General features: G+C 46.9%; 1 protein-coding gene across 2 annotated transcripts in view; it reads right to left on the bottom strand.

Moving 5' to 3' along the window:
• Positions 1-1,094: 1,094 nt before the first annotated feature.
• Mob2 (MOB kinase activator 2) overlaps positions 1,095-17,123 on the bottom strand; it is a 145,764-nt gene continuing 129,735 nt past the window's right edge. For both annotated transcript variants that reach the window (XM_084602886.1, XM_084602885.1), the window contains exons 4-5: positions 15,699-15,823; positions 1,095-10,428 (exon numbers count right to left, since the gene is read on the bottom strand). In XM_084602886.1, coding sequence (XP_084459012.1) covers positions 9,944-10,428; positions 15,699-15,823 — 610 coding nt within the window. In that variant the 3' untranslated portion in view covers positions 1,095-9,943. The remainder of the gene's footprint in view (positions 10,429-15,698; positions 15,824-17,123) is intronic.

Below are 17,123 nucleotides of genomic sequence, written 5' to 3' on the forward strand. Positions count from 1 at the left end.
TTCTACCTCTACGCCCCCGCTGCAGTACACTGGGATTGCAACACGTGGTATGATTGTTCGTGCTCAGTGTCGCCGAGAAGCGACTTAATTTTCTTCGTCGTGCAAAATGCGCAGAGATGTTTTGGAACGATTCCAGCCTCTTGCGTCCGTTTTCACAATGTTCCAGGTTGTTCTGGCCATCTTTTGCGTGATATCCAGATGCTTCTTTGCCGAATTTAAATCGAGTACTGACGAATGCAACGGGCATATCGTAGTTGAACGTTCGCCAAGCTGTTATCACCGCCGCCGAATTGCTTAGTTTTTTAGCGGGCGCAGGTCAGTACCGCAGATTTTATTCCAGTGAAATCCGTCTCCTCGATTGTTCCTACGGCTTTGTCACCAGTACGTGACAATTGGAAGTGCGCAATATCTGTCACACTTCTCCGTGGCCACTTAAACCGCGCCGTAAGGAGGGGAGTGGAATAAGGATGTGCTGTTCTGGAGGCTTACAGAGTAAATTTCTTTCTGGGGATCTTTAACTTGCACTGACCGTCACACGTGTCGTCTGCGGTCCAAAAGGGTATGTCGAGGTGGTCAAGCACTTCACTCTCCTTATTCCATTGATTATGACAACCTTTTTACGTACATAGACATTGCGCAGTACACGGGCGTCTTGCGTTTCGCCTACAGGATTAAACCCGCGTCCTCGGGCTCGGCAGTTGAGCATCTGAATTAATAAATTGATAGCGCGGTTTATTAACACGAAACACCAAGAGACAGGGACCCGATACACGTAACGCGCACGACCTGTCCTTTGGTGTATGAAAAACTGGCCACCTTTGCAGCATCAGTTCGCCACCGCGGCGGGTAGCTCAGGAGCTAAGGCTTCTGGTGTGACCTTGCGAATTGCTGCAGTAATGGTTCCTTAACAGCAAGTCGCCCCATCTCATATGTACTGCGGGCAGGGCGCCGCCACTTTTATTTCTTTATTGCCCAGCTCAAATGCATTGACTAATTTACAGAGCTATTACACGACTCCACAGCGGCAGGGTCCACTGCCACCCATGGAGCGCTCTGTACAGGGCATGTGGACAAAAGAACACACGCGGGAGTCGTACCATTGTACTAAACTTTATTGTACTTGACTAGTTCCCTCGAAGGTTTTTATTCCTCTCTCTCTCTCTTTCGGTCTATTTACAAAGCCTCGCCGCAAACACAGTATATACCTTCCGCTCTCTCCGCGTGTGTGTGCACTTGTGTGTCGATTATCAAAGGCGAACAAGAGAAACAGCATACGCGCGTACGCGTCTTGGGAGTGTGTGTGTACGTTTACAGCGCCGCCACAGCATCACCCTCATTTTTAGCGTCATCACCATCTCCACATCATCGCCCCGACTCTTGCGGCGCACTCTGCTAAACACGGCTGCGCAGAAACGCGCGCACGGCCAGTGGAAACAAAGAAAAAGAGAGTACCAACACCGCCAGAGTGAACATATACACAAGGTGATGGAAGCAAAGAACACGATCAGGCCACCACACTCGAGCAGAAAGAGAACAAATACACACACATCGCCGAAGCACGCGACACGCAGACCTCCACGCGCAGGGTCCCCCCAGCCAGCCAGCCCCTCCGTCAAGTGCTGCTGTTTCAATGATAACGTACTCTTCTTACAAGCGATTCCCAATGTCAGCTTGCAACAGGGCAAGGCGACAAAGCCGACGTACATAATATCGGCCCCAGCTACCTTCACGGGTCGCCCCAGCTCGACGCTGCGCCGCGGAAACAGCATAAATTACGTGAAGCACCGTGCATGTGTGATGCGTCATACTCAAAAACATCGCGTAGCAATTTACCATCCGCACAGTTGGATGGAGGTAGTATCAGGTTGGACGCTGTAAAACCTGGAAGTCTGCTTCTGCAGCCACAATTGTGGCCTAGTTCACAGAACTACCCAGTTTGGAGGACCTAGCCCAGAGCACGTGGTGGTCGTACCTTCGAGGCGACTGGTGGGGCAAGCCGTACGCATTTCATTCCTGGATAGCCGTGCTCACTAATCCAAAACAAAACTTCTCTAACAGTTTGTCTGTAAAAACAAAACAAAAACACACACACACACAACCTGATGAAAACGATTTTAAGAACCACGCTTCAGGACGAGGGGTACGTGTTTAGTTGCACGCCACACCGGTTTTTGCAACTCTTCCCCTTCGTTTCAGCAGCATACGGAGAGCTTCCCCAAGTGCTGCCATAATATGGATGCAGACGTGCGACAGCTCTTGTAGAGCCCTTAAAAACACCTTGCCCCAGCGACGACGATGGTCTGACGTCAGTGAATAATGGTGCAAGAACGAGGACAGAGCTAGGCGAGGCCCCGATTAAAGGGCCAGGAACAACTATGGTGTCCGCAGGAACCACTCGATCTGCTTTGGAGTCTGCGCAGCGGCAGTGCATCGATCACTGCGTCCTCCACGCCAGCCGCGACCAGCCGGAAAAAATGAAAGAGCGGAGTCCGACCACACCACAGCACTGGAGAAGGGGCGATCCGTCCCGCTATCGGCGCCCAGACGAGTACGCTGGGCTGCTTTGGACCGGAAGCTCAGTAATACATAAAAAGAGAAAGCACCACGGAAGTCATCTAGGACAGCTGTTTAAAACGGACCACGTGATCGCAATACGGGCTAGCCTCATTTTTTAGATAAATAATGCGCCAAGTGGTGACACACATTACTTTCGCTATAAGCTCGAGATGCTTTGGAGCAGATTCTGCCAACTTCGGCAAACTCGCCATCTGATTGGATGTGCGTACATCGGGTGTGTGTTTGTGGAGGGGGGTGGATCAACAAATAATTTAGTGATGACTATGCACGTGTCAGACGACGCCGTCCATGACGTCACCTACAGCAGCGGTGTCGAACCCACGGAGCACGCGTTTTGTGCACCGGCATTGTAACGCCTGATTAAGGTGCACCTGCACAACGGCTGAGGCGTAACTAATTAGACGGAAGGAACGAGGGCTCGCAGCGCGGAAACCCCCCTGCGCCCGGAGGTCACGTGACGGGCCAACCGATGTCACACGCGGAAACAGTAGCAATAGTGGTGGCAGCATCGAGACACCAGGCGGCGGTGCGCGCAGGATAAAGGCAAGAAGACACACACAGGCACGCACCGTGGAATGCACGCACAGTTCTCGATAGAAAGGCACCAACGGACAGGCGTGTACCCATCTTGCACACACGCGTCGTCGTCACTGCTGCTGCGGAGCATGCGCCCGCAACGCCCCTTCCAGCCTGCTCATGCAAGCAGGCAAGGGGTCCCGTGCAACCCCTGAAGAGGCTGAGTCTCAAGTTCCTGTGTATGTGTCTTTGTGTATGTTTTGCTGTTTGTGCATGTTTCTATATGCAGCGCTGAATTCTGCCGTGCACTTTTTCAGTGTCTTTATGCTGAAAATTCTGTGCCAAGTAGCGTACAGCCAGCTCCCAGATGCCGAGACTTCCCCAGATGTCTTGCAAGCAGATATATTGAGGGTGGGGGAGAGCATTTCTTGCTCCTATGAGGCCAGTGAAACATAGCGGCCGAGTCCACACGATGGCATTAAATCTGAGAAGCATGCAAGTGACATGCACATGAAGAACGTATGTCATTAAGTATGCATTAAAATTTCAGTAATCCGTTCGATACCCTTGAAAAACCTTGCCCGACAAATGTTCCTTAAGGTTAAAAAAAAAAAAAAGCCTGCTTTCCTTGTGCTGTTATGCAAGCTCAGTTCTGGCACCAGGGAGTCAGCTGCAACTCCTGTCACACGTATAGATAAATGGTGTTGGGTACGACTGAGGTGAAACAACAGTGCCAGAAGAACACACAGAAAAGATTGTGTAACATTTCAGCAGTGTGGCATAAGTTGCACCGAGCACATCACTGTGGTGCAGCTTTAGTAACCGAGGTGAACATCTATACCAGACAAAAATCACACTTCAAACACCATAGCCAGCCAAACATATCAGTAGTTACTTTCAGCTGCTGCTTTGTGTGACAGGAGTTTGGCGCTTGCACTCATGGACAATGCAGATAAACGCGTGTGCAAGAGTTACGGGTGGTTGCGGTGGTGGTTGGCGCATTGCTGTCAGCAGAGCGGTGGTACAGTAGACACCAAAGGCCCCGTACGGAAACAGGCAAAGGAAGAGACAGGGGTGCATTCAACTGGGGTACACTGGTAGTGCACCTCACAATGCCACTCGGCGCAAGATGACGAACCACGTCAACCAGCCCCACAAAGCCTGGCCCAGTTGATGAATACATCACTCACAGAGCGTGGCAACACTAGGCATGGTCGAATTTGGGGGGTGCAAGTGGAACTGGCTTTCAACTGGCTCGAACTTGAAGCAACACCCATGCCTGCACTCTGGCTGTGTTGCTCCCCTCACAGCACAAGACGCTCCAATCTCTGCTCTCCCCCCAGCAAACCTGTCGCTATAAGTCTTCGTAGAGATAGATATATATATATATCTATATATTATATATATGTACATCTAACACAGTGCTTGCTTTTCAATTCATTAAACAAAATAATTAACCAACAACATGACCTGTCCTTCTTCCCCATTTGACGGTCAACAAGCTGCATGCAAGTATCTCTGTCACGCTTACCCAGATAATAAAAACCATGACTGCCACCACCCATAATGATACAAAAATAACTGCCGACACAAACAGGAATAAAGTGTAAGGGCTCAGGCACTGCTATCAAACATGCCCACACAGACAGACTAAGCCTCACACCAAGGGAGCTTCACTGATGCACGCAACTGTGGAACTGCGTTAGGGCTACTTACGGACAATATTCCGTTCACTGGTACTGTACCCCTACGTCTCAGAGGAACCCAGAAACACCCTCTTGTGTCAACTTTGTGAGGAAGTTCATAATCAGCTGGCAGCCTCATAGGCACATTACCATGAAAGCTTCTCATGTCTAAATACAACAAAATAGGAGAAATTGGAAACAGTATATTCTCTTGTTTTTACAAAATTCTTTCAGACTTCTTGACTGCTGATGCTTGTTTCGAATTCAGGAGCTTAATTTTTTACATACAGTCGAAACTTGCTAATCAGAACTCTTTACCTAGACTTCTGGCTTACTTTATGTGGTACTTCTGCATCACACACATTATATGCATTCAAAATGCTCTCCAATTCAAAATGTTCACAACTTTAGCAAAAGTAGAGTACTGTTTGAGTTGAAATTACTAACAGTAGGTTGTAGTATGAAATCACTTTTACGATCAAGGTAATTTCTGCAAGATTTTAAATATTATTTTGCAGATTTTACACTCGCAACACCTGGACAAGTGGCTCACGGCACCAATTCATAAATGTCCATGAGCTGGTGTTGCACCATGGCAGCAGTGACCACACATAATGCATGGAAAGGACTGCCGAAGTAGAACAAAGGAGTATTAGGTGTGCGTTTGTTCTAGCATGCTACCCACCATACAGCATGTTATTAAGATCTGCTGTGTATCTTCTCCTGTGTTTGTGTTTATTTGCGCCACATATCTGAATACGATGTTGCACCAACTTGCCCCTCAAGCCGTTATTTTGAGATGGAATGCCTACAGCAAAGTCCTCCATTTGCAGAATGTGCAGCTTCCTTGCTTAATGAGTGCAGGTTGTTTTAATTAAACATGCTTCCAACTATGCAAGCCCAACCAAGTTACCCACCACGAGTGTAGGCAGGCAGATGTTATGACAATCTTGGGAAGCTCGGTGAACTTTGTAACCCATGCAAACAATCAAAGTATTCCTATGTCAGTCTCAACCACATTTTCTCCCACAAGTTTGACAATAATTCTTGCTCCAAGATGACCCTTCCTGGTTCAGCAAACGACAACACTCTCCCAACTCAAAACTCTCCCGACGGGACTCAAAAGTGCCGCAGATGCGTCCACCAATGAAGTCTCCCACAGCACGTACGCTCAAACGATATGCATCAAACCTAAACTACAAAGACCTGAATGTCAAGCAGCGAATGTGCGCATTTCCTCTGACAAGTCACTCTTTTTATTTCGTGCTGCCTTCCTTTCAACACTCCACAGCACAGATATGCAGCACTTGCCATGTCAATGCTGTTGCTGCGAAGATCGCAGGAATAATCACAAAATTAAAATTAACTCAGGACTGTACACACTGTCAGCAAAGCTAGCAGACAAAACAAGTGTTGGGGACTCTTTTTTTTTTTTTTGAGAGAGGGCACAACACGGCAAACTAATAAAGGCTGACAAAAGCAAGTGCACACTTTCTCAACACAGGTAATAAATAGAACAGAAGGCAAAAAACAATGGTAAAAAATAAACCCACTATTTACACACAAGCATGTGTGCACATAATGTTTGCACACACATGCACACACACTCATAAGTTACACGTACACGATTCTTGGGACCAAGAAAAAATATGAGGAAACGTAAATGTTGGAAAGACTCAATATCTCCTACTCCTTTCGAGTTGTCAGTGTTGAAATGGCCAACAACGCACGGGAGCCTACCACTGGCAGATAACCGGCATAGATGACAAAACAAGCCTTGTCTGCAAAACGAACAAAGCTCGTACTTGGCTTGCAACCTTTGTCACCGCCACAAATGGAATAAACTGCACGTGTCGAAGGATAACATCGCTGACAAACCGCTAAACCATGCATCTTCAGAATGCAAATTTACCATGCGCCAGACTATTATTATCCAATGAAACTTGTCAGATGAAATTATTAACCAAATTAAAAAGCTACAAAATATTCTAGGCTTCGATATTCCACACGTCTGGCTCTGAAAGCAACCATTCCTCACCATATCTGTCAGCAAGAAGACTCCACCCTGTAGCCAAAAATAGACTGGGCCTTTTTGAAGATCCTATGTTTGCTGTACTACATGCAGTTCCTACTTTAATGCTGTAATAGCCTCACTAGTCCACCATTAATGTCTAGCTTTAACACATGCCTATACATGGGATTGATGGAAAGAGGGAAGCGCCTGCTTAAGGGCTGAAAAATGTTTTTGCAGATGGAAAGGAAGTCAGGCAAAAAGCACAGTAATGCATGCAGTGTTTAAAGCGCTAGGAGAGATTTGCAGCAGCAAAGCGCCCAAGCTATGTCCAAGAAGTCAGAAAGTTATGCTTTTCGCAGAGTCAAATCCCCAGCCACTCCCCTCCCATAAAAAAGAAAAATAATTTAGTCTTCTTTTTGTGTGTACCGCGTCCTACCGTGAACACTAATGAATCTCTCTACACTATCCTCTTCCATAGTGAAGGACTGAAGACAATACCTTGACAAACAATAAAAAGAAATGAACAACTATGCAGATAATTGAAGAGTGCATACGGACAGCTCCACTATACTGCCTGTATTTATTGTAGGGCTCCAGCACTTGCAACTCTTCAAGCCCAAATTGGTTCAATCAGAAGAAAGCACGTGTGCTTACAGTTTGCACAAGGATCTTGTATTTTTCTCCTTTCAAGGCCATAGTCAGGTACTATATGCCCAAAGTGTGTCACAATCCTTCATAAAGTTTGAGAAAGACGCGAGGCTAAAACGCACTCGTGCAAATGAAATTATTTTTCTCGTCCAACCTGACACAGAGCAATATGAATGAAGCAAAAATAGATTCCCTGTAGGAACCTTTCAAAAGCAGAGCAGTGCAATGCTCCATCACATCACCCCTTGTTCCACATTATGTGCCTTGTATAATGTGACTGCAGATAACTTTGCTTTTGACACGTGATAAACTGAAATAGCCCAGTAAGAACAAGACCATGTCTGAGATTAAAATGACCCTCCACACACAGATTTAACTCGCCATGTGAAACCCAGTTTCGATATGCTCAGTTCTGCAAGAATGAACCCAACACGAAATAAACACAACTCTAGATCTCCCTAAACATGCACAAGCAACCTGATATCTGCTCACTTGATGTTAAACTAGCAATGCAGAAAGCATCACTGGCAGATTCAGCGACCTGCTTACACCATGAAAAACTAAGGCAGTCAAGCATTTTAAATGTGCACCTAATTCTCCTCCACTGAGAGACAATGCCTGACAAAACAAAAACAAAGTCTGGAGGCCTCTGAAGACAGACAACCGAGTGGAGGCCTCTGAAGACAGACAACCGAGCAGGTACTACAGCAACCCAATTATATGGCCTGCCCGAGACGCAGCAGGCCACCACCATCTCCATAAGCAGGTGGCCTCTGCCACCTCCTTATGGAGGTAAGCTATGTAAGCTGCAAGGCCCACCCCTTTCGTAACCACAAATGGTGAGCTTCCATTGCACGTGCACTTCCAAGGCCAATTGTTGGGTAATGGGAGCAGAGAAGAAAAACTTTCTAGAGTCACCCACCTCGCACACACGTCTTAAAAATAGAACATCATATTTACACATTGCGCGTGTCGTGCAGGTATGTGATGCCCAGCACCTGTGCGGGCCGATTTCAAAGAAATTAATAAGAAAAAAAGGCCTCACTATTGTTTCCTCAGCATTTCCCTTCACCTTGGAGAAATGACGCTCAATGCTACCATCATCTTGCTGCGCGAATGAAAGAACAGGCTTGCCACAGCTGTGTGTGTGGTCCTTGGTAGGTTTGCAAGGTCTCACTGCGTAGTCACCAAGAGGATCGACTTGTGACGAGAAGAAAGTTTCACGACCTCTCTACCACAAGCCGGTATATACAGTCACTCCATTCGACAAAGCCACTAACTATCAGCTAGGCCAAATCTGCCCATGTGCTGCCCAGATAGGTTTCCGCAGCCCCTTTAGAACCCTACGTCCGATTGCACAGTCAAGCAGTGGACAGCTGGTGCTACCTAAGGCTTCAAAGTTCTTTTAGTTTGTCTCCTTACAGAGCTTGCAGGCACAGCCATTCATAGGTATCTGATGTGCTATTATTGCCAGAAAGGCTACTGCCCAGCTAGTCGATATGCATGCTACTAGAATGCAAATCATTGTGATCATAACACAGGCACCGACATTATGTCAAACACAGCATAACTCTTATCACATCAACAAGTGTTTCCTCTACCAGAAGAACAACAAAGCAGTGTAGACCATGTCACATCTTTTTTTGTTTTGTTTGTCTGTGTTTTTTTTCCCACAAGAAAAAAAAGTGAAGCAAACTCCTCACTCTTGGTCCTTAATTGTTCTCGGCACAGCATATAAGACATCACCACAAAAATAAACCTCAATAATGCAAGCCCCCAATCGTCAACAAGTGACACTGACTTGACTGAAAATGCAACCAAACAGTAGCACAATGAAGAAAAAGAAACAACATGAAGACAGCAAAACCACAGGGTCTCCTTCTGATACAAGACTGATGCCTTTCTTTTTCCTTTCCATCCATAAGCCAGTACCGGAACCATGCCTCCACACTTGCTGCTTTTGCCAAGCATTCCTCAATGTTCCAACCTCCTGACAAATGTCGTCTTTCGAAGCCCAAAACACAAGTCTAACCCTATTAACGTCTACAACAGCCATAGGAGATGCCTGCAAGCTCTCACAGAACAAGTTCACTTGCGCTGTCACTGGTAGTATCACGAAATGAGGTGGACGTTGCAACACTCTGCAGGTGTGAGTCACTCTGGCAGGCAACAGCAGGCCAGCAATGTCAACTGAAGTTGTGCTGGCTGGCCAAGCCTATACTCCAATCGCGGAGGCTTGCCTCAATAGTGCGGGATGAAGAATGCCAGGCCACTGCCACCACCTCGGTTAAGTGCAGTAGCAAAGCTGCATTTTAAGCCAGTGTAACAGCCAAGAAAAACAACGAAGTGCTCAACACCGCCGCTGCTGCCAGAAGGGCCACCTCGTGGAGCCAAGGTGACTGTGACCACAGGAAATGGCTAGATACTACCACTTCCAAAGGAGGAATCACTCTGCCCCTGCCATCACCACAGGCACACTCGCAAAACGTCAACAAGCGGCGGCCTACTGCGCGGGCACCACACTTCCGGCAGTTGTGGTGGCCATGGACATCGCCGGAGCCTCGATTCCGGAAGGAACCACGGACCGCTGCGTCACCGAAGGTGAGAGGGAGACGTCCATGGGAGCAGCAGCCGAGGAAGATGCAGCAGCGTCCCCTGCCCCTAACTCCTCGTCTGTGCCGCTGGTCGCCGCGGAAGAAGAGGAAGGTGCTGCAGAGGAGGCAGCGGGGCTTCCATTAGCGCTCTCGGCGGGCGGGCAGAGTCCAAGCGCGACCGCCAAGTCCTGTAGCACGATGGCATCCTTGGGGTCAACAAGGTTGAAGCGGGCGTTGAAGAGCGTGAAGTGGGCAAAGATGGAGTGCAGATGCCCATGTAGCTGCAGAAGGACCATCTCCCGGAAGTGGGCATGGTACAGGTGTGCCAGGACGTGAAGCAGCAGTCCATGGATCTTCTTCACCAGGGACTCAAAAGAGCTGGGGAACTCACGTTCTGCACAATTATGGGGAGAAGAGGCTGTCAGGGGCACTACCTGCCTTGGCTTGCCCAGCACCGACACTGCACTGGGTGGACATCAATGAGCAATTACACCCGTATTACAAATCTCCTCCATCTTGGGAGATTCCCCTAAAATATTCAATCAACACTGTTCCCACTTCGAGTTAATGATCAATTCGTTCTTGCCCTACCATCTGATCTGCTGACCGTCCAGGTTAGCTTAGTTGGTAGAGTGACTGCCCCTGAAAGGCGGTGGTCCCGGGTTCGATCCGCGGACCACGATGAATTTTTCTTTTGACTACGAAGTTTCTGACAAAGCGGCGTAGGTCTCCTTTCTAGCTGTATGATGTAGGTGCACTTTGATGGATGTCAATGAGTAATTACTCTCTTATTACAAATCTACTCCACCTTGGGGGATTTTCCTAACATATTTAATCCATAACTATTGTGTGTACATTTGCTGCAGAGCAAACCTCTATTTTCACGTCTAATAATGCCACTTCAATGACGTCTGCTCATATGGCTAGTAGTCACGCAGCTTTGTACTGGAGAGCAGTGCCCTGAGCTGCTGTGTAAATTCTTACCATTACACAGAATCACTACACGAGCTACATGTACTGTGGAAATGTAGTTCTCCCTGCAGTCTCTATCACGGTGTAAGAGTATTTAGGTGGGGACACAGCACGGGCGAGGCACTGAAGGCAAGTTTCCAGAAAAAGTACCAGTCACGCTCCTCCAAACCGGGCCGCTGATCACAGCGTCAGCGTGGATATAGCGGTGAATCTTCGCCGCAAGAAAAAAACACATACATCAACGGTGCCGTTGCGATAGCAACCAGCTGATATCGCAGACACGTTTCTCCTGTGGAGCCGCTTGCGTGGCCCGAACTTTGTCATCACCAGGAGCATCACCATAGCACTTTATTCTTAAGCCATCCCCACTTCATCAGTGCAGAATCGAATACTTGAATAATTTATTGGTTTGCCAGTGCTATTGACGTAATTTAAATCCTAACAGCGAACCGAAGAAAAAGCTGAAGTTGCACTTTATGTTGAAATATGGAGGAGTGAACAGCACATCAATCAGCCATTAAGTCATAGTTATTCATTCCAAGGTGCTTGGGAAGCACAGCTTTCTCACTTTGGATAGCATGAATAAAGCAGGGAAAGCGAATCCCTCGTTCGATTGGGCGAATGGGAGAAAAATATAAATAGTTTTGTAGGGTGTTCCTAAATACTTAATGAAGGAAATGCAACAGCACCCATACCGCTTATATATTACACAAATCACTAACGTGCAAACGACTGAGTGGACGAATGGGATAAGCAAGAGAACAAAAGTATGGATGATTCACGTGTACAAAAAACGGAACAAATCCTGCCATGATTTAAGGCTTTTTTGTCTCAAACAAACCCAATGTCATCAATATTTGCACGAACCTCGCCTTTATGAACCACTGCAGGATCTCCAAAATGCGTAACCATTTGCGCCTACCATGCCCCTTTTACACATCTTGTCTAGGTTGTAGACATGCAGGCAATAATGAAGCGAGTTGGCACGCTGCCAAGTTCACCTGGTGGGCTGTGGCCGCCGGTGTTTCCTCAACTAACAAGCCATCGACACACAGCATCTTGGCCTACGCCGACAGCGATAGTCAGGCATTAGTTCGGCAATGAAAAGTTTACGCTCTAAAATAGGTTTCAATGAACTAGTCCCTGTGCATGGTCCGTACGCGCACACCACCCTTCATTTCTTATCGTCGTAACCACGAAAAGTCTCAGTGCGCTACTGCAATATGGAGACATGTGCACAATCATATTTTCTAACATGTATTTAACAAAATTTCTTGCCCGCATTTTTAACGAGCATCAATAATTCCATCCAGCTCAAAACGTTCCTTACCATGCTGAGTAATTTGTGTTCATCAACTGATTTATATGCTGCTTTAGCGCACCGCATCACATTACTGCTCGTCAATCTAATGTAGATTCAAGAAAACTGTTAACCATAAATTTTACCTCTATTGTTTTTTATTGTATAAGTTATGCTTGGTGTTCTTTCTCCATTGTTGTGAAATTCTCTTCCCCTCTTTAGTGTACGCTGAGAATAAAAGAAAGAGAGAGAGAAAGGAAAAAAGAAGCAAGGAAAGAAGTAATGGTGTAGAGGAAGTGAGAGGAGGAGATGAGTTCAGTGGGAGCTAGCAGAACCTGCTTAGAGGACCTCAAGTAACTCAAGTAAGGAGCAAGCTAAGGGTCAAACGAGTGCGTGTGGAGAGGGCAAAAAGATTAGCAGGCTCACTGATGCACGAACCAAAGAGGCAAAACCGAATAACAAACGAAACGATCGCTGATTAATGCTTTGTTGTCAAAGTGCCGCCGCTTATTCGTGCAGCAGGTTCAAATTTCATGCGGAAAATTCTTCGCCTTCTGTGCTTTTATTTAAGCATGCACAAATCCACAGACTCACAAAACTGCACTTAATAATGGACCTAAACAAAAACAGCGCCGCAAAAAAATTTAAATTTTTCTCCCATCATCGACCACAGTTTACGAGAAAATGGCTCTCAAGAAGCGTGTATTCTCCATAGGAAAGCATTGCCTCCCACTATGTCACAGGCCGCTGAGCGAACTGCCATCTCGTACGGCTTAGACGAACAAGGGGACTTTATCTGACACCGGCGCGGCCCGCTGTGTCCCCACCTATATATCTTGCACTGTGGTCTCTATGCAGCGGATCATTACCCCCCAAGCATTGGGTCAGCCCCAGCCAGGAGAAGAGGCTAATTACTATCACTTCCTCCGGAGGAGGCACCAACAGTAGTGGTGGGAGCGTCTATGTGGAATCCCGCAGACAGATAAGGTTTTCTGGATCTGGACGGCAAGCAGTCATGGCTGCACACCCTCATCACCTACCACGACAAGTGCTGGGAGATGGCTCAATGAATGCGGCGCACATGGGAATACCCCTCTCGCCACTCTCAGTGCGTAAAAATGTTTGCCCCCTAAGTTGCACCCCTACCCCAGCTGGACGGGCCGCTTCGCGGAAGATGGACCATGGAGTGTAAGCAGGTGGAAGGTGTCCCCCTATCTACACAGTACACATTACAAAGCACATAATACAGAACAACAAAACACTTTGTCCCCATTTTTATAAAGCCAACAGGATGTGAAATGAATTAGGATGGTCCTATGTACAAACAGGTGCTCCAAAGCAAGGAATAAAAACTAACAATAGAACCTGGAAACTACATTACTGCGTGTTTCCATTCTGTTTCTCTGTAAAATAAAAATAAACTTCCACTCATGATAAGCAGCATACAGCACAGCCTCAAACTGTTGGAATAGTATACAATGTACCTCTATTCAAAACCTGTGAAAACATCCATTAAGGGGACAGAACACTGACCAAAATATGGAATCAGATTATGATGAATATGAAATTACATGTCTAATATAGTATAGTCGAGTACTAATATATCCAAGAAACAAGCACTATTCATTTTAATTTGGCCCTGAAAATGGCATAAAACGAACTGAAGTGGCAAACACTGTCATTATCACTAATACACCATTTCTCTGGAAAATACCATGACATAATTTGAGTGCACAGTGCTCTTTTTCTCTCAGGTGCAGTTGTCATGTCTTCTTATACTTTGCGCTTTGCTCGAGTGCACTCGGATCGCCTGACGCACTTTTAGCGTTTGTCACTAGTGGAGCGACAGTGCTCTGAATTCCTTGGACAAAGCGGTGACCATGACCCACTAAAGCTTTTCATCGAGGAACCATGCGTTCTTGTGCCGTAACAGCCTTGGGAGTGGAAACTAAAATGGACGCTACTGTACAGTAGAAAATGTTTGTTTATGGCAGGTAAGATTTACATTGGTTTACGGTACATCATTTTTGTTGCCCAATCGTTATCGCAGTCGCTACTCATGGTTTCCAGCATAGGTCTAAAGGCCCGTTCACACTTGCGACTAGCAGCGGTCGCGCAACAGTTTTGGTCGAAAAGCGACAGTCGCAAATGGTCGCATCGGTCGAAAAGCGACTGCCGCAGGCCGATCGGGCACTGCTCGAATTTTCAGTCGCGCGACTACTAGTCGCAAACCATTTAACCAATCAGCGAGGTCCCAGAGTACTCGATCGGGCATATTCTCAATGCAATTAAAGAATACCCCTACCTTTTCAACAAACTGAACCCGGAATTCAAAGGCAGGGAGAAGGATATGGCCTTGGAGGGCTATTCGGACTATCCGGTAGGTACCATGAACTTTTGAGAAATGGGTTTTTCACGCAGGCGCAACATTTTATATTGACACCACGGTGATTGACACAGTCTATTCGTCGTTGGCGTTCTCCTGGAAACACGAGAGCGCGGCATGCGCACGGGCTCGCCTGAAAAAGTGTCTGGCAAGCGGCCGCTACCGACGTTCGCCCCAACTGTGCCTGACGAACAAGAAGGCGACAGTCACAAGTGTGCACATCGGTAGTGGCGAGCTCCTCTCCTTTGGTCACGCGACTGGTAGACGCGCGACCTCATCTAGTCGCAAGTGTGAATAGACATTAAATGGGCAAATGAACTGATAGAAAAATTCTGAGTACAACGTTTCTGCAGCGTTTCTAACAAAACCACTATGGAATCGACCACTTAAGAAAAAACTGTTTTCACTGCGCAGGAAAAAAAAAAAAAAAATTGGCCACTTAGTGCAATGTTCTGTCCCTTTTAAGACAATTATCAAAAGATGCCACACCACCCAGCGACTGTCGTAACTAAACAAAACTTTGTTTTCTTTCTTTTTTTTTTGCTTTGTCCGGCTTGGCTCAGCATCACTTTTTTCTCCACCAATGTAGCCACTAAGCACAAAAAAATTTCAAACTACCTCCAAAAGATGCAACCAACTCTTAGTATTTGCCCTTTGTCGACCAACTCCCTGGCACACAGCAAAAATTGAGGCAAAAAAAAAAAAAATGAAATGTCTGTCGTGGTGGACAATGGTCTTGGCTTGAGACTGCTAGCATTCTCGAATCAGACCAAACTCCTGGAGGCCAGTTACAGTTGCATATGCTGCTTCCTGCACTGGCTTAATATGCCTATCATGCACAAGACCTCCATTCGTGACCTTGTGACTGCCTGTAGCAAGGACCGAGTGATGTCTAGCTATGGGAGGTCGCACAACAGTCTACGGCATCATAAAATAATGCCTCCCCCTCCCCCTCTAAAAAAGAAGAAAGCCACATCAGAATGACAGACAGACAGACAGTGTTTACCAAACTTGGTAGGGAAGAGGGACTCGTCATTGACAGTCTTCTGGGTGAAGGTCATCACATAGTCTATGTACTGGGGTGCAGCCACCTTGCACTTCTTCCCTTTCTCGTCAAACCACAGGTACTGCCTGCAACAGGAAAACACACGTGCATTGCATTGCTTATGTGTGGGCAAACAGGACAAGACAATGCATAAAGAACAGGCGCAGAAATGTGCACTTCTGGCACTAACATTTAACCAGAAGTGCATAGACTCAAAGATGACTCAAGAAAGATGACTCAAAAATAGACTCAAAGATGACAGCGGCAAATTATGATTTGGAGAAATTTTCTGGAGCACTAGGGAATAATAAAGCACTATTTCAGAAGTAACCTGAAGTATGTGGCTTTAAGTTTCCAAATCTCTTAGGTTAGCAAAAGATGTTGAAGAAGTAAAGAAGTGGTGCAATGAGTGCTACATGATCCAGTTTGCCCTTTTGCTACAGAGTAGCAAAAGCTTAAAGAGAAAGAATATATCTATATTCTTATGGTATATATATATATTGTCACGTACAAGGTGATTGAGGATATCAAGGATATCAAGGGGTTAGCTCCGATACAACAGCGGTGAGCAGCACAGACGCAAAAACCCACAAGCGACACTTCGTCGTCCTTCACTCAGTCATGCGCCACCTGGCAACGCTAGGTGGCATTACTCCCCCTTCCGAAAAAAAAAATGGAAAAAAAAAAGTGAAGACGGGCGGCGAGAAAGGTGTGAAAGTAAGAGAGTGGTCACAGGAGGTGGCCGTGCGTTATCGTTGGTAGTACGGCTTCAGCCGCACAATGTGCACAATGTCCGAGCTGGGCTTTCGACGTTTTGAAAGTGCGGAGCCGTCTGGAATAACTTCATAACTGACATCACTCACACGACGCAACACTTTGTACGGCCCGAAGTAGCGGGAAAGGAGTTTCTCTGACAAGCCTGGACGGCGAACTGGTGTCCACACCCAGACTTGGTCCCCAGGTTTATAGCGAACCTGGCGGTGCCGGAGGTTGTAGCGGTGCGCGTCAGAGGTCTGCTGCCGCCCGATGTGCACACGGGCAAGCTGGCGGGCTTCCTCAGCGCGGATGGCATACTGCTGGGCACCTGGCGGAAGCTGGTCATCATCTGGGCACGGAAGCATGGAATCGAGCATGCTCTGAACTTCACGCCCGTACACAAGTCGAAATGGTGTGAAGCGCGTTGTTTCCTGTTGGGCTGTATTATACGCAAATGTGACGTACGGTAGCACCTCGTCCCAGGTCTTGTGCTGCACATCGACGTACATTGACAACATGTCCGCAATCGTCTTATTTAACCTTTCAGTGAGACCATTGCTCTGCGGATGGTACGCTGTGGTCTTGCGATGCGTCGTGTAACTCAACTCAAATATGTGGTCGATGAGCTGC

This window comes from Amblyomma maculatum, chromosome 4 (assembly GCF_055883805.1).
Source record: "Amblyomma maculatum isolate TAMU_Amacu chromosome 4, ASM5588380v1, whole genome shotgun sequence".
NCBI lineage: Eukaryota > Metazoa > Arthropoda > Arachnida > Ixodida > Ixodidae > Amblyomma > Amblyomma maculatum.